The 16,381-nt window shown below is 34.7% G+C and overlaps 1 protein-coding gene across 5 annotated transcripts in view; it reads left to right on the top strand.

The window, feature by feature from the left end:
- The window catches only part of LOC128863301 (Y+L amino acid transporter 2), a 44,294-nt gene extending 32,297 nt beyond the window's left edge, over positions 1-11,997 (top strand). For all 5 annotated transcript variants that reach the window (XM_054102411.1, XM_054102410.1, XM_054102409.1 and 2 more), the window contains exons 6-8: positions 8,679-9,003; positions 9,089-9,213; positions 9,287-11,997. In XM_054102411.1, the coding sequence (XP_053958386.1) occupies positions 8,679-9,003; positions 9,089-9,213; positions 9,287-9,563 (727 nt within the window). In that variant the 3' untranslated portion in view covers positions 9,564-11,997. The remainder of the gene's footprint in view (positions 1-8,678; positions 9,004-9,088; positions 9,214-9,286) is intronic.
- Positions 11,998-16,381: the final 4,384 nt, after the last annotated feature.

The following is a 16,381-nucleotide window of genomic DNA, read 5'->3' as shown; positions in this document are numbered from 1 at the left end:
CTTACCAGATCATTCATTAGAAGGATCTGCATTCAAAAAAACAAAAAAATGACTCGAGAATTTCAGCCAAGCTTAGGCCTTCTTTTAATTTTTTTAATGTTAAATTATTAACTGCACAATCTTCATCAGTGTACTCGGAATCGATTTGATTTACAGCTTCGGATGCCATTTTCATCAAATCCGCTTCGTCAACTTCTCCTTCCAATCTTGAACGTTCTCAATAGCCATATCCACAAAACCTTCGCTTCCGATTGATTTAGCAAGTTCTAATATGCCACCAATTTCATTTTCTGACGTTTCAGGCACGTTTTCTATTTCAACTGAAGATAACCATATTTTTTCCAACACGCATTTAACGTTGATGTTTCCAGTTCTTTCAGCGACAAAGATATGATGTCGATAGAGTGCTTGATTCCAAGCTTCCCTTAGATTAATTGATTTTGCGTCGGTTAAGTCTAAAATCCACTATAAAGCTCGTTTTAAAGGTATAAATGATACCTTGATCCAATGGTTGGATCAACGATGTAGTGTTAGGTGGTAAGAACAGTATTTTAAAGTTGGGATGATTCAAATCTTGTGGGTAACATGGAGCATTATACATATAATGGTAATAGCATTTTGAAGCTCAAATTAGCCTTCAATAACGTTCAACGTCTAGCACAAAACAATTTAAAAACCAATCTTGATATAAATTTCCAGTTACCCAAGCTCTTGGATTTGATTTCCAATATACCGGTAAGGTGTTTTTATCTACTGCACAAAAGGAGCGTTAGACGGTCTTTAGACATCTTAAATCCGGGTGCTGTTTTTTCTTTTTCCAAAGCCCAGTTTCATCGGCATTGAAAACTTCATCTGCTGTTTATCCTTCCTGTTCTATAATGTTTTTAATTTTTTCTGGATACGTCCTAGCGGAATCATGATCAGCCGATGCATATTCTCCTTGGATTTTTTTGCTTTGAATTACAAAAGGCTTTTTGAATTTTTCGAACCAACTTTTAGTTGTTACAAAATCTGGGTTGACAGAGGATTCTTCTTGTTCTTTAAGATGTTTCTAAAATTTTTAGTATCATGATATTGCCATCTAATGGAATTTTTTTCGCCAGTAACCATCAATCCAAATGCTGAGTGCTTTTTCCGTTTTCTCAATTATTGACGCACGGAGGCGAGCTGCATGATTTTCCGATTTCAATGATCCTGCAGCAACTGCAGTTCTTACTTCTTTTTAATTTTTTTTTTTGATAGTCCGGACTGTTGCTTCATTCAAATTAAGGCTTTTTCCAATGTGAGATGCTTTTTCTTCTTTCAAAAGACGATCCAATATCTGTAGATTTACTTTTAAAGAAATAAATTTTCTTTGAACGCTGTTTTTTTATTTTTCCTGCCATGGCTTCGGACTGAAACTTAATGTTAAAAAGTTGTTATTTAACACACCGCGGCTCGACTCAGACTGCCGACCAAAAGCGTGGGACATTTTTGTTTTCAGGCCACGGAGATGAAAAAAAAATTTCCCCAGAATTAAAATTCCGCCGCAGTTCCAGAAGTACAGCGTTACAAAGGTTCTTGCAATTTTCTTATCGTGTTATAGCGAAACCGTGTTATAAGATGCCGGCTTGATAAGTTTCTAATTGCTGTGAAAAAATGATAAGATTCGAATGAATTTTTGCTGAAAAATTACAAAAAGTATAAAAAAGTCTGCATGAAAATTTGTTTACGAATAACTCGTCGAAAAATACAAATTAACGTAAATGCATGCGTGACAATATTTCTAACTTTCAAAATTGGCCAGTGATATATAAAAATTCAAAAGTGTACTTTGGGAGGCCCACTTGAAAACTTGTTTAGGTTAAGAAAACCAATTATTTCTCTCAAACTTTCATCTTAACTTAAATTTCTTAAAGTGGTGTAACTTAAACGCTTGCGTCATTCGAACAATTCCTTTGAAAGCATCTTCGTGTTCTTCTCATCCTGTTTGCAGTCTATTTATTTTTTGCAATTTTTTTATTGAATCAAGCTCAAGTGGCTTCATTGCATATAAAAGTGAAATCATCAGAAACACTCTTCCGATGTTCACATTAAAATGTGCGTGCGTACGTGCGGTTGTGCGTTTGCGGGAAGAGAACATTTAACAAAGCTTGAAGGCCATTTATTTTGTATGGAGAGTCTAAGTGTATGTATTTATGTAATATATGTATGTATGAGTTTGCCTGCTTTCATTCATTTGCCACCAGTTGATTTTAAAAGATATTGCATGCATTTGTAAATATGTATTAGGGATGCTAATACCGGGACTTCGGGATTACTACTTTTCTTGAATTCCGTAAATCCCCGGATTGTTGAGTATCGTTTTTTACATCAGATTTTTATATTTAAATAATTCGGCTTTTGCACGTATGCATATATTTTTTTATTGTATTAGAAATTTTATGTACATGCCTATGCACTTGAGAATTAAATATATTTAATATGATTTTTTTTTTTTTTAAATGGAAATACTTTATTTGCAATCTATCTTAGAATACAGATATTCAGCAAAAGAGATCTTATTACCTAATGACAGCATAGTATTTACACTGGTGCAAAACTACATAGAAAACTATAGAATTTTTTCTTTTTACAATTCTTATGCATATTTTATGTTATTACATTTAATTTTTACTCGAAAATTGTATAACTTAATATACTTCATGTATAACTTATATTACAATTTTAAAATTCATTGGAGCATTTTAAAAATTTCATATTTAGCTCTGTTTTTTTTTTTGTTTTTTGTTTTTTTATTATTATTATTAAATTGACAAATTTAAAGGAATGGCAAGTCTAAGACATGATTGCGCTTTAATCGTCTAATTTCATTGGTTGTGTCCAACAAGCAAATAGCATTTGTGTTTACATGATTTGACAATCTTTCAATGTATCTCTTAGAATATACTGAGATTTCTCTCTTAACAAATGGAATACCTAGATCCATGTGTATGGCTTCGTTTGTGATAAACCAAGGTGCATTGACAAGTGTTCGCAAGGTCTTTGACTGGTAGCGCTGCAAAATCTCTACATTAGACTTACTAGCAGTTCCCCAAAGCTGTATACCGTAGGTCCATATAGGCTTCAATATAGCTTTATACAATCTAACCTTGTTTTCTAGACTAAGTTGAGATTTGCCCCCAAGTAGCCAGTACATTCTTTTGGTTTTATTTTTAAGCTGTTTATGCTTAGCTTTAATATGATTTTTCCATGTGAGGCGTCGATCAAGATGCATTCCCAAGTACTTGACTGTGTCGCTAGTAGGAATTTGATGACCATTTAAATACACTGGAGGTCATTGTTGAATTAATGAATTTAAAACAGTGATTCAACATAATTTTACCTGGGCCGTTGCTCCTGCACCTAATATATAGGGCCTTTCAAAATTGACGTCTAGATGTCAGTAGTGAATAATTCCTAAACCTTTTCTAATACCTTTTTTCCATGTCCTTTTCGACATTTAAGTAGACAATTTAGTACAATTTTCTATGATAGAACAAAGCGTTAAAATTATTGAAACTTTTTATGAAAATGGTCGAACTTTATGAAAAACATACATATCGCAAAACTCGTGATTTTTTTGGTAGAAATAATCATTCGAATAAGTAGACAATTCAAAGGTTGGTGAAAATATTTCAAGAAACTGGTTCTTTCGAGGATAGAAAAAGGACTGGCAGACCAAAAACTGAAACTATACGTTCTGTTAAGAATATTGCTGCTGGAGCACAAAGTGTGCTGAACAACTTTCAAAACCGATATATCAACGTTCTGAACAATTAGGCATTCATGAATCGACCGTTTGGTGGTTTTTACCTGTAGACGTGGACATTTGAGTGATGTAATTTTTCAAATGGAATTGTTAAGCGCTGTATTTTGAATAAAAATCGTGAAATATTCTGAAGAAACATCTGGGCGTTGCTTTTAAAAGACCCTTTATTTATATTTGGGGCACAAAAACTTTATTATAAAATACTGAAGACTTAAGTTTGTAGAATTTTATGGGTGTTTTTTTAGTTTATAAATAAGTGTAATAAATTGCATTAATAAATTTATGGATGTTAAAAATTATACTTCTTTTTTGTAATGGTTTGATCTGAAATACTAAAGCAGTCTGAGTTCATATGTATTACAGTTTTTAGCAATAAATATTGACAAAATCTTAAACATTTTAATTCTGCGACAGTCACGGGATCCCGAATATACAACATAAGATCCTGAAAATTTCGGGATCACTAAAATCTCGAAAATTGGCACCCCTAATATGAATGTATGTGCTTACAAGTACGCGAAAAAGCTGTTTCATCGGTTTCTACAGGGTGAGGAAAACTTTTTTTTTGCATTCTTGAAATACTCTCATTGGAGCATTTGGACATTGGAATAACATTGGAACATTTTGACTTTTATTTTAAAGTTACCTTAAAATGAAACTTAAGGCGGATGGGAGTTTCGAAATATACAAATAGTATGTGTAATATTACACCGCCCGATAAAAGTCAATTTTTGCGTGTACACATGAGGAAGACCTATACATTTTGAAAATACGGCTAGCAAAAAATACCCGGTTTTTTTTAGATAAATTTAGTTTTTTATATTTGGAAAAGGATATGTTTGCAATTTTAACTCAGGAATTTTTTTTTTTTTTTTAATTGTATGATCATCATCAGTATCAGCTTCTGGCACTACACCTCTTTGTGAGTTTTGGCCTGCTGCACGTGGGTCATCCATACATCTCCGACTTTTTTCCAGTTCCTTATTCCAAGTTTATTGACGTCCTCTTCTAGTTCGTCGGTCCATCTTGTTTTTGGTCTTATTCTTGCTCTGGTGTTGAAAACTCTGGCTTCTACAATTTTCTTCTACGCGTGATCTTCGATTGCTCCCAAATTTTTTTTAAGTGTTTTTCGTTCGAATGTTTGCAGTTTTGCTTTATTTGCTTAAATTAGGTCCGTGATTCTGTTCCATAGCATAAGACTGGTCTAATAATGTTTTGTACAGAAACAATTTGCATTGTCTGCTTAGTAGTTTCGATTTGAAGAGTTTCGTTAGTGACACGTACGATCTGTTAGTTAGCTGCTTGGATTCTCTCATCGATGGTGAGGCTTGTGGAATTGTCTGCACTCAGTTTTAGGCTTAAGTAGGTAAAGGATTCCTGATATTTGTCTGCTGATGGTTTATTTTTTCTGGACATCATCATATATTTCGACTTATCTTCGTTGATTTAAAGGCCAATTCTACCAGGTGCAATTTCAATATCCGGGAAGGTTTTGGATAGGGCGTGGATTTTTTTGCTGAAAATTGCTATGTCATCCGCGTATGGGAAAAATTGAGTAGTTTTGTCTAATATAAGTCCAGTCCTTTTTGCGTCACTTATTTCATCGGAGGCATATATTGATTGATGAGATTGAAGATTGTTGATGAGAGCGTATCCCCTTGTCTTACTCCAGTTTTAATTCTGAAGGATTCAGAGTTATTGTCTTGTATCACAACTTTCGATACAGTTTATTTCAAAGTCAACATCACTATTCTGGTTAGTTTGTCTGGGATTTTACATTTATGAAATATTGTGGGATGGCCACTTACTTACTTAAAATCAATAAACAGCATGCGCAAGCCAATATTCTGCTCAAAAAATTTATGTTTGAGTGAACAAATTTTATCCGCATTCACAAATCGAAACCCGCATTGATACTCCGGAAGAACTTTTTCTGCGTGGCCTATTAGTCTTTTGTTTATAATCATTGTGAATAGTTTTTGCAGTGTGAATCGTATGATAATATACTCGTATGTAAATTAATAACAGTTTTGCGTTTAAAAAACGCAAACGAATGGGTCTAGAGAAATGCCAGGCACGGATATAATTTTTTAGCTCTACTTTTAGCATACGCACTTAGGTCTTGCTCAAGTGAGCAAATATGTATCGGGCGGTGTATATGTCGCTTTTTAACGTGAGATATGCAATAGGAAATAAATTAAAATAAATGAATGCGATCTGTTTTTTGTTCATTTAGCGTTTGTGTTTTTATTTACCTAATCATATTCTAACTTTTTTACCTTATGGAATCTGATAAGCAAAAAAAGGTATACCGCATTAATCCCACAGACCCTGTAGTAAAATTCTCACCCAGCTATATAATCAATATATGTGTGTATGCGTGTGCACTTGACACTTGTTGAGCAGTAGTGATTTGCAATTCATGAGAGCCCATTTGATATTACTTATTCCGAAGAAGTGTGTGGGCAAATGGATATCTGCGTATTTGTCTTGTCAGATAAAATTTATGCACTGTTGGATGAATAATTATTTAAATGAAACACACTTCTGCATAATGGCACATGTACATATTTGCATGTACCTACTACAACTACGAAGAAATGTCTTATGGTATGTATATTTTTTTATTATTTACAGAAAAATTTGATTTCTTCTTGAGTAATTAGCGCTTGCACTAACTGGATAGGCTACTGTAGCCAAATGTACTCTTCAAGAAGTCAGTTTCCACTATAGGCTCTATGTAGAAAGAGTCAGTGTATGAACATTTCTATATTCTCTCTACTCAAACATTGCTAGTAATTCGCACGAAATCGATTTACTTTGCACCACAATCAGTTTTAATTCAAGTTTGAAGATATGACCGCATTTCTATAGTCGAGTTCTGCCGGTTTTGAAACTGTCAATGGTGAATACATCAATATTTGCCTAAAGCTGTTCATTAATCAACGATAAACAATTGATAAATAAGCGACAAATAATTTACGAGATAATCAGATTCTAAACAAGTATTCAATCGTTTTCATTTCACCCTATCTATTATTCTATTTATATTTATATTTTTATTTCATCTTTACGAAATATCCTTTCAGAATTTACCGGCGTTTTTGGTGTGCAAAAATATTTCGTTATTCATCTTCAGTGCATTTAAATCGCCTGTTGAAGTAGGTAGGTAGGTAAATGGTTTGGAGTACTAGTCTGGCACTCCCCAGAAGCAGTAAAGCGCTGTTTTAATACCATGATGGGTCCTCCAAAAGGCAGATATCTACAGCTAGCCAGAGCTGTTAATGCAATGGATCAAATTGATGGGATTTAGTTTGGCGCACCGCACAAGGCTGTCGAAAAAATCTGCACCCTAGCTGCCAAATCCAGGCATTTACAGAGAAAATGCTCAACATTTTCCTTCTCTGAAAGGCCCCCCCCCAGCTTCTGCAATGTGGGTTAAATGGTCAAGCAGCACACCTAAGAGATTTCAATTGCAACGAGCACTATTTAGTTGTACTTTTTAGCTATATGGTAGTCCTTTCATGTATGAGTAAGGTCAGTTAGGCAACATTATTAGATACGAGAGTTAGCCTTGAACTTCACAACGTTATGCACATTAAACTTGTCGACATGATTTTGATAGTGTTAAACACGGCGCTTATCAACCCATGCCGAGTCAATTTTTCATCAAAAATAAACAGCAAATACATAAAATGGTTACTCAATCTCAGTATGTAGGAAATTCGTTTATCAGCCGCTTGCTTTTCAGCCGTTTACGAGTATATGGGAAGTAGAACGTTGTTCTGGTCACTCTTCGGCAGGAGTATTGCGAGTATTATATTTAGTCAGATGACTCATTAGATATTTCTTTGAAGGGCTTGGTGAACTCTTTTGTAAGGAAATTTGGAAACAGATAAAAAGCATTCTTTATACCCAATGGGCTTTAGAAGAAAATAGAATTGGGAACCCAAGAGAAGTAAGAAAAAAATAAAGGTAATATAAATGCATCAGAAATAGCTGCTATAAATGTTATAAAAGAATTATATGTTTGCATTGCAATTAGCCATTCAATTTTGTTTTTAAGAACTTTTTAATAAATAAATAAATAAACTTATGTTGAGTGATAGAAATCTTCATTTTGAATGGTGAATTTTAATGTGTTCAAAATGGGATTTTATCAATACATTATACAAGGTGGCGCAAAATTAATCACCCTATTAGAAGATTTATAATTTTTGCAAATGGCGTCGTACGTCAATCATATTTGACACTTGTGAACTTGACAACTGCAGCATTTAAACAGATAAGCATTGGAGCGCTCAAAGGTCAAAATAAAGATTTCCATTACTCAAAACCAAAATTGGAGGATTAATTTTGCGCCATTCATTAACTATGAGTATTGTAGCAACTCTTTCCATAGCAACTTGCTAGAATGAAATACCACTTTCATTACTTCGTCGACTCAAAATGTGTCACGATGGACAGCGCATGGAAAGTATTTTAGAAACATTTGCTGAAAATACGAGTCGAGTCGAAAATCCAATTAAATTGTTTCTTTTTTTTTCTTTTCAAGAAACTAAATGTTTTTATTTGCGCCCTTGAGACTTGGATTTAATTTGGTTTCTTTAAAAAATATTATATCATTACTTTTTTTTAGAAATATTAAATTGTTTTACTTTATCTTTATTTGCTCAAAAGTAGTTTTGCATGCACCTGAATATGCATTTTATAAATAAATATTCACTTATCATATTTCATATAATTGTAGGTATTTATGAGAGAATTTTATACAAAATGTAACTCCCAAAAAAATCTTGGCCGCGCGTCTGAGTCTATTACATTTAATTGCTCGTTTTTTATTAAAAAAAAAATCGCTCTTAAATATTTATTTCTTCTTCTCTTCTAGAAATCTTCCACGTGCTATTTGGATTGCCATGCCTCTGGTCACTGGCATATATGTGTTAGTGAATTTAGCCTATTTTGTCGTAGTGTCAAAAACCGAAATGCTCAGTTCGCTGGCCGTAGCGGTTACATTCGGCAATCGTGTTTTCGGGCCGCTCGCCTTCATGGTGCCCATATTTGTGGCGCTGAGCACTTTTGGTGGCGTTAACGGAGTGCTCTTCACCTCGGCGCGGCTATTTGCCACGGGTGCTCAAGAAGGACATTTGCCTAAATTTTTTACACTATTCCATATCAAACAACAAACACCTATACCATCGTTGATATTCTCGGTAAGTTTTAGAGTTCGGAAAATTGCGTTGTTCAGCAAAATGTTAACCAGCCTGACTATTATATTATATTTTTCAATTCACGCAGTGCATCACGTCGCTATTGACACTACTCACTGCCGATGTTTACATTCTGATTAATTACTTTAGTGCCATGTTGTGGCTGTCAGTGGTGGCCAGTATTGCTGGCATGCTCTGGATGCGTCATACCAAGTAACTATTACATTTTTGAAAATTCATCCTTTGAGTTTAAGTAGTATATTGATTAAATTCTCTTTCCTTGCAGACCTAACATTCCGCGACCCATTAAGGTGCATCTGGCACTGCCCATCATCTTCATTATATGCTGCCTGACACTTGTGCTTTTGCCAAGCTTCAGTAATCCCATGAATCTCATTGTTGGTATCGGTATTACGGTAGCCGGAATACCCTTCTATTATTTGTGTATAGCGCGCAAAAACAAAGCAGCCTGCTATAATAGTCTATCGCGTGGTATGCTCAACTTCTGTAGAGCTATGTTCAATACGGAACTTATTGAGAGTAGTGAAAGTATTGATAAGTAAAATTAAAGAAGGTAAAATCTCAAATGTTGAAAAATGAAGCCTGAGATAATCAAACCCGGAGAAAAAAAACGATATTTTAACGTTTAATGTATTAAATTTAAGAGAGAAGAATTTTGTAAAGGAAGTATTGTATTTACTTCATAATATAATTTTCAATTTGAATTTAAGTTATATTCATGTATTTAAATCATGCCACACACACGCCCATATACATATACACTTTAATTATATATTATATGTAAATATATACGTTTATGTACAATATATTGTATTTCAATTAGAGAATTAACTCATAGTGAATGCAAATACAGCGGTGTTCATAGCAATAGTAGCGCAAAGCCGACAAACAGAGAATCGATGCAGTTTCTCTATGATTTCCGAAAAAAATGGATTTTTTTTTTTTTGCTTAGACAACACTTTAGAGTTTTGCAAACAGTATTCGGTAGGTCTTTAACGGTGAAAAAATTGTTACACACGGTCCGGCACTCGAAGTGTAACCAATTGAAAAGGTCATAAATTTAGTTTGGAAAATTACTTTTATTCAATTCAAAGTAAAAAATGTGTGGAAATAATATAAAATTAAGAATAAAATCACTTTTGCTTTACTCAGATATTTTCAGTTGTTTCGCCATTTGATTGGCACTTTGTCGGGCATTTCGCTCAAGTCGCTTCTTCACTTTTTGAACAATTTCACGTTACGTCGCGTCATCAAAACGCCCTCCATGACGTTTCGCGATGCTACCAGTATCATTGTAGCGAGTAATGGTGCGATAAACAAAAACTTTATTTACTTTTAGATGCTCGAGCTCACGAACAATTCCTGGTTATGATTTTACAGCCAAATATAAAGCAATCACACTATTACGTTTGAAGTCCATTGCTGATTTTCTTTTTTCGCGTTTACTCACGGCAAAATGCTTCCGCGCGCTTGTAAACAATACTCTGGACTGTCATTTAGTAAACTAACAGACAGCAGATGCACGCGCGAGCGGTCTGAAGTTGGTTACACTTCGAGGAGCCGGATCTTATAGTTCATACTTTAAAGGTTTCACCCCTCTGTGGAGAAAAGATCTTAAAGCCATTTAAAAGAATGAAATGAGAGCACTAAAATATTTTATGCAAATATTTGTCATACAATTTGAGTGGGGGTTCAAATTGAAAATGAAATGTGAAAAAAAGTCGAGCCAAGAAGAACCGAGAGATTTGATAGCTCCTAATACACCCGAATACAAGGCATTGTATTTCAACCTTTGGAAATTAAAAGTGTAGACAGTCAAGGAGAAAAGGAGAGAAGTAACAGAAAGAAAAAGATAACTAGAATATAAGACCTGTGACAATGTTCCAGATACTTTGGTAAATCTGAAAATATCCTCCAGTTTGAGAGAACGAATATTACACATTCCCATGACTACGGATTCCAAAATCGCAGCCGTGCTCTAACAAATGCAGGACACTCAGAGAAAATGCTCAGTGCTATCAGCCTCCTCTAAGCAACACAGGCAAAACGGGCCCGCCATGATTTCAATAGGGATCATATGTTGACACCTTGGGTTGTGTCCTGTTGCCTTTTCTTCCTTTTCTTTGCAGTTCTGCAGCGGTCTAGATCGGATCTTCGCTCTATATGCATACATACTCGCTGATCCACTTCATGATTCCTGCAGAACTGATTCCGATTATTGGCTCTGGCCCCCGTGGGGTATCCGCTGATCTGAGTAGGGACTACCGAAGCCATAAAATCTGTCAATATATGCGTTTATACGAAAATGAGAAAGATACAATTTGTTTTATTCATTTTTACGAACAATAAATTCCGGTTTTTTTGTTTGTTTTTGTAGACAAATGTATTTACGTTTATTTCACTGCTGGAATAGTGCGTTTTGCGTTTCCATATTTTCGACTACTCTCTCGGTATTCTCATTTTAGAAACTAAATTAATTTCTACAGTTATTAGTTACAGAACATAGGAACGCTTGGAAAACGTTAGCGCTGCTATCATTATGCACACAACTGTATGCATTATAATAAGTGTTTTTCCCGGATTTCAGTTTTAAGTTTAAGTTAAAAACGTATGCAAATTTAGTGAAGTAATGCAATGAATCTATGTATTAATACTTTTAGTATATTAAAAAAGACACACATACATACTCGTTGCGATGAAGTTTCGCCTATTTATGCCTTTTGTAGATTTAAGAGACGAAATGAAATATTTGTGACATTTTAGGGAAAACAATTACAATTTGTACCTACCACATTGCAACTAAAAATTCATTTATTTATGTAATACATATAAAGTATATGAAGTATAGGCATAGGTATGAATAAATTTAAAGCTTTGCTTGACTTATTTATTTAATTAGAGCAAAAAATAATTTGCATGTTTTATATTTAAATAGAGATGAATAAAAATGCTTCAAACTAAAAGCGCATGACATAAAGCGAAAATATTAATTTTATTATATGTGTTTTTTTTTATATTTATTCCGATGGCTATGACTATGACTTTGACTATGCTAAAAAAACAAAAAGTTCAAATTTTTCTATTACAGAATGGTTTGCATTTCTTTGGACAAATTTGAGACACAGAAGAATGCGTGCCTGCATAAGCTTTTCTCCCTTCGAAAGCAGTAGAGATGAACCAAGCCTTCGATCGCATTACAGGTGTTTTTATTTCAGTGGAAAAATTGCCTAGTGTTATAATAAGACGATAATATAGCAATTATAGCGTTTCCAATTGTTATATCGGGTGTTTTTTAAGAGCTTGAGAACTTAAAATGATGGAAATATTTTTGGAATGCACTTTTTTTTATTATAATCTGGATATAATATCCGTCATATGTCCTCCGCGGTTACGAGTTACATGGCTCATTCGATCAGTCCAATTCTTGACTGCTTTTTCCAATAAATATGGCCGTATGGCGTCGATGGTTGCTTCCAATGCTTCATAGCATAAATCAATGGCTTAAAGTACGTTTACATATGCCTTTCACATATGGCAGATTACCTGCAAATTGACAAATTGGCTGTCAATACTGTTGTGAAAGGTTTTTCTTCATAGAAATTACTTTGGTGGAATATTTTATTGTTTTAGTTTTGTTTAATTATTATTAACGATATGGAGAAAAGACAAGGAGAAGGAAAAGCTAATTTAAGTATGGAATTGGCTACTAGTAATAAACCGTTCGAGGAAATCTGTAAACGACGTTTATTGAGGCTTCAAAAAATTATGGCAGCAATACGCATGCGAAATTCGGAATAGACATTTTGTATGGGTAATCTCCCTTTTTAATTATGGATTGCGAGTTAAGCACGAAAAAGTAGATAGTCTACTTAAATGTGAACATATTATTACATAGCCCATTACAGTAATCCAGAGTAATCGCTAAATTGGGTGAACGAGAGGTGCCACTGAATAGGACTACTTCTGGAAAGAATTGCTAGCTCACTAGGTCGATGGCTTGCGTGTTTTCGCAACACTCAAAGTTGTGAATAAGAAATTTTTGAATTTCGTCTTCTCACGGCGAGTTTTCATGAATCGGCAGCCACAAACATGTCACTCAACGTATCTCGCTTATTTTTTTGGCTAAGTTTTTAGTCTACGCTAGCAAGCCAACCCATTTGAGTGAATTCGAGGCCAACATTCAACATGCTATTGTCGGAATAACGCTGCGCACATTGGGTCGAGTCATCGAAACTTGGATCGACATTGCCAGATAAGCCGAGATAGCCATTTGAATGGTATGTCTAATAGTCTGAATGTGGTAGTTTTACTTAAAACTCTCTTTCTATTAACCTTATCTGCATTTCAGTGTTAGACAATCCATCTTATTGCCGGATATTGTGCTGTGCGACTTCTGTTTCCTATTTCCTAAGATGGCATTTGCCCTAAAAGGTGCCAGATTTGCCCGTTGAAGTTTTAAAAGAGAAACCGGCATGAGCCCTGAAGGAACTGACGAAAGACTTCTAGTACTGTGTCGACTAATGGAAAATTTGCCTAGAGCAATGTAGGCACACTCTGCCTAATTGAAGCGTTATCTCAAAAATTCAAGCCTAGAGTTCCGCTGTAATAAAATTTAAATGGTACTAAATAGGAGTATCCTTTTCGCAATATGCGTTGTACAATTTGTTAGTTTTGTGAGAAATGTAGAAAGTGTAAATTGTTTTTACAACATGTGTTCCGCGTAAGAAAAACGATTAGAAGCAGTTCTCCTATGCATACTCCTTAACACTTCGAACGCCAACGGTGTTTTTAGTAAAATGTCCAAAAAAAAATATGTTTTTAGGTTTTATTAAATAAATATTTTTATTTATTTCGATGCATTTTTGCGCAAAATAAAAAGACAAAAGTAGTCATGTAGTATCAGTCACCGGTGACTAACACGGCTCCATTGGAACAATTCAGACAAAGCGTTAAAGGTCCGAGAATGTCACGTGCATCTTCAACAAAATAGTCGAAGGCGTTCATAAATAAATGAATGTAATGCTATACCGTTTGTTTGTGGAACAACATCAAGACGCACACCACAAATAGGAGGAGAAGCCCGGCCAAACACCCCAAAAAGGTGTACCCGCCAATTATATATATAAAATAGTATACCGCAGTTAAAAACGTTGACGACTTTCCTGGCCAAAAAAAAGTACCTTTCCAACGCAAGATCAGACGATCATTGATTTGTTTGTGACAAAGCCGAAGTTATGGTTGGGTGAAGCTGGATGAATTTTAAGCAAAAGTGGTGTTAATGTATCCAAAGATAAAATATATCGTGGACATGTATGTGTACGTACAGGAGACCTCAAATTCCGAAGCAGATTGAAAAAAACCTCTACTCACGTGATCACAAATTCAAAAAAGACTTTCATGGGCTAAGATAAATTCAGAACGGAATTGGGTAAACGTGATATTCACGGATGAATCTTCTTATTGGGCGAAGAGGTGTATACATACGTCGGGCCTGGTGTACTGCTGATAATCGTCAACTACAACGAACTGTTAAACATCCAGTTAAGATTCATGTTTGGAGCTGCTTCTTCGATTCAAGGATTTGACCGTTTATTTGTGTTTACCGCCAATTCGAATACAGTTTTGATGAATAAAATTTACTAAAAGGCAATATTGCTGTCAACTGCGAAGATGTTTGGAAGAACTTGCCAACCTTGGATTGTACAAAGAGACAACGATCCCAAACATCGAAGCCAAAGTTGTTTAGAGTGCAAACGGCAAAATGGAATTGAAATGTTGGGTAGGCCTTCACAGCCCATTTTAAATTTTCAATATTTTATTTAAGTGAAAAAAAAAATTAAAAAAAAGAGTTATAATGCATATCGGAGAGAAATATGTTGTTAAGGCGGATATAGTAAAATTGTACGAGGAATAATTTTGTAGAACTTTCAACCCATTATTTCAATCACGTAATGGTCGTTTCGGCCAATTTTCTACAAAGCCCGAATAAAATGGTATTTTAAAGCGATAGAGGGTTAAAATGTTCTAGACAATTATTTGCAATACAATTTCACGACAAGTTTGCTCAGATAAAATAATTGAGCAAAGAATCTGTAAGTCCACAGAAAATAAAAATATGCCACAACTTACATTTTCTCACTTTTTGGTACATAATTACCACAGCATTAGCCAACAGCTGTGAATGTCTGACATGCATCACTTACTTTTTCAATAAAATGATTTTGTTCTATGCAAAGATTATTTATACTTAGGTTACTTGTTTACGCAATGGGCGCTATAGTTACATATTTTAATTTTTTGTTTTTTTTTTTTGCATATTTCAAGGGGATATATATGCTTTTTTATTTTCTGGTTCTAGTTGGTAATGCAGCATTTCCACTTCGTCGTTATTTAATCAGGCCTTTCCCGGGTAGAGCTAAACAGCCAGAGCAAGAATACTTTAATAAAAGGCTTTTGAGAAATAATGGAGAATGCTTTTGGCGGAGTGCGAAATGGAGGAGGCTTCGGACTACTCTATGTATGGCTCCAAGTAGTAAAAGCCTGTGGATTTTATACAAGGAGGCACAAAATTAATCACTCTAGCGGAGTGACACTAGTGAACTAGACAGCTGCAGTCAACAAACAGACAAGCAATGGAGCGTGCGAAAGTCAAAATAAAAATTTCCGTTACGCAAAATCATTGGCCCTTATTATGAGCAACATTCGATCTTCGACTATAGTCGAAAGAGCTGATCGAACGAATTTTCACTTGGTATTATGGCGCTCATTCGTTGAAGAATAGGACTATTGTGAATTTCGATCGCTCGACGCATTTACAATAGATAATTTTTCTCAGCTGATACAGCAAATCAAAGTAAAAGAAAAACCGATTGTGTTGAAATTCTTTGCTAACAATAATTTTAAAAGTTAAAAAAAGTATTTTTTGTAAAAATGAGTACAACGGAGTTGTGGTTCGACGATTCATCGATTAGTAGGACTAGCTAGATGTAGAAAACAGCTGAGGGGCGCATCCAACCCCCTTGAAATGGCTTCCACTGAGTACGTTTAGAATTTTCAAAATGTGTTGACGTACTTAATATTATATTACAGAAATTCCCTTACAGATTTTTAAAGAACTTTAGATCATCTAAAGAGACGTTTATGAACCTACTGTCCAGTACAGAAAACCAGTTGCAGCAGTGCACCCGAGCCAAGAGCTCTTCACTATTCTCCAAAAAAAGCAACACAAATTATTAATGTGTGTGGAGCTTTGCACAACATTTGCTTGTTTTATAATGTTCAACTTCCGGATGAAGAGTTATCCGATGAGACCCTCAACGATGATGCTGAAGATATTAAATTGGAGCCAAATAACGGAGAA

The sequence above is a fragment of the Anastrepha ludens genome, chromosome 5 (assembly GCF_028408465.1).
Source record: "Anastrepha ludens isolate Willacy chromosome 5, idAnaLude1.1, whole genome shotgun sequence".
NCBI lineage: Eukaryota > Metazoa > Arthropoda > Insecta > Diptera > Tephritidae > Anastrepha > Anastrepha ludens.
Note: the sequence above shows the minus strand (reverse complement) of the source record. Positions and strands in the feature narration are given on the sequence as shown.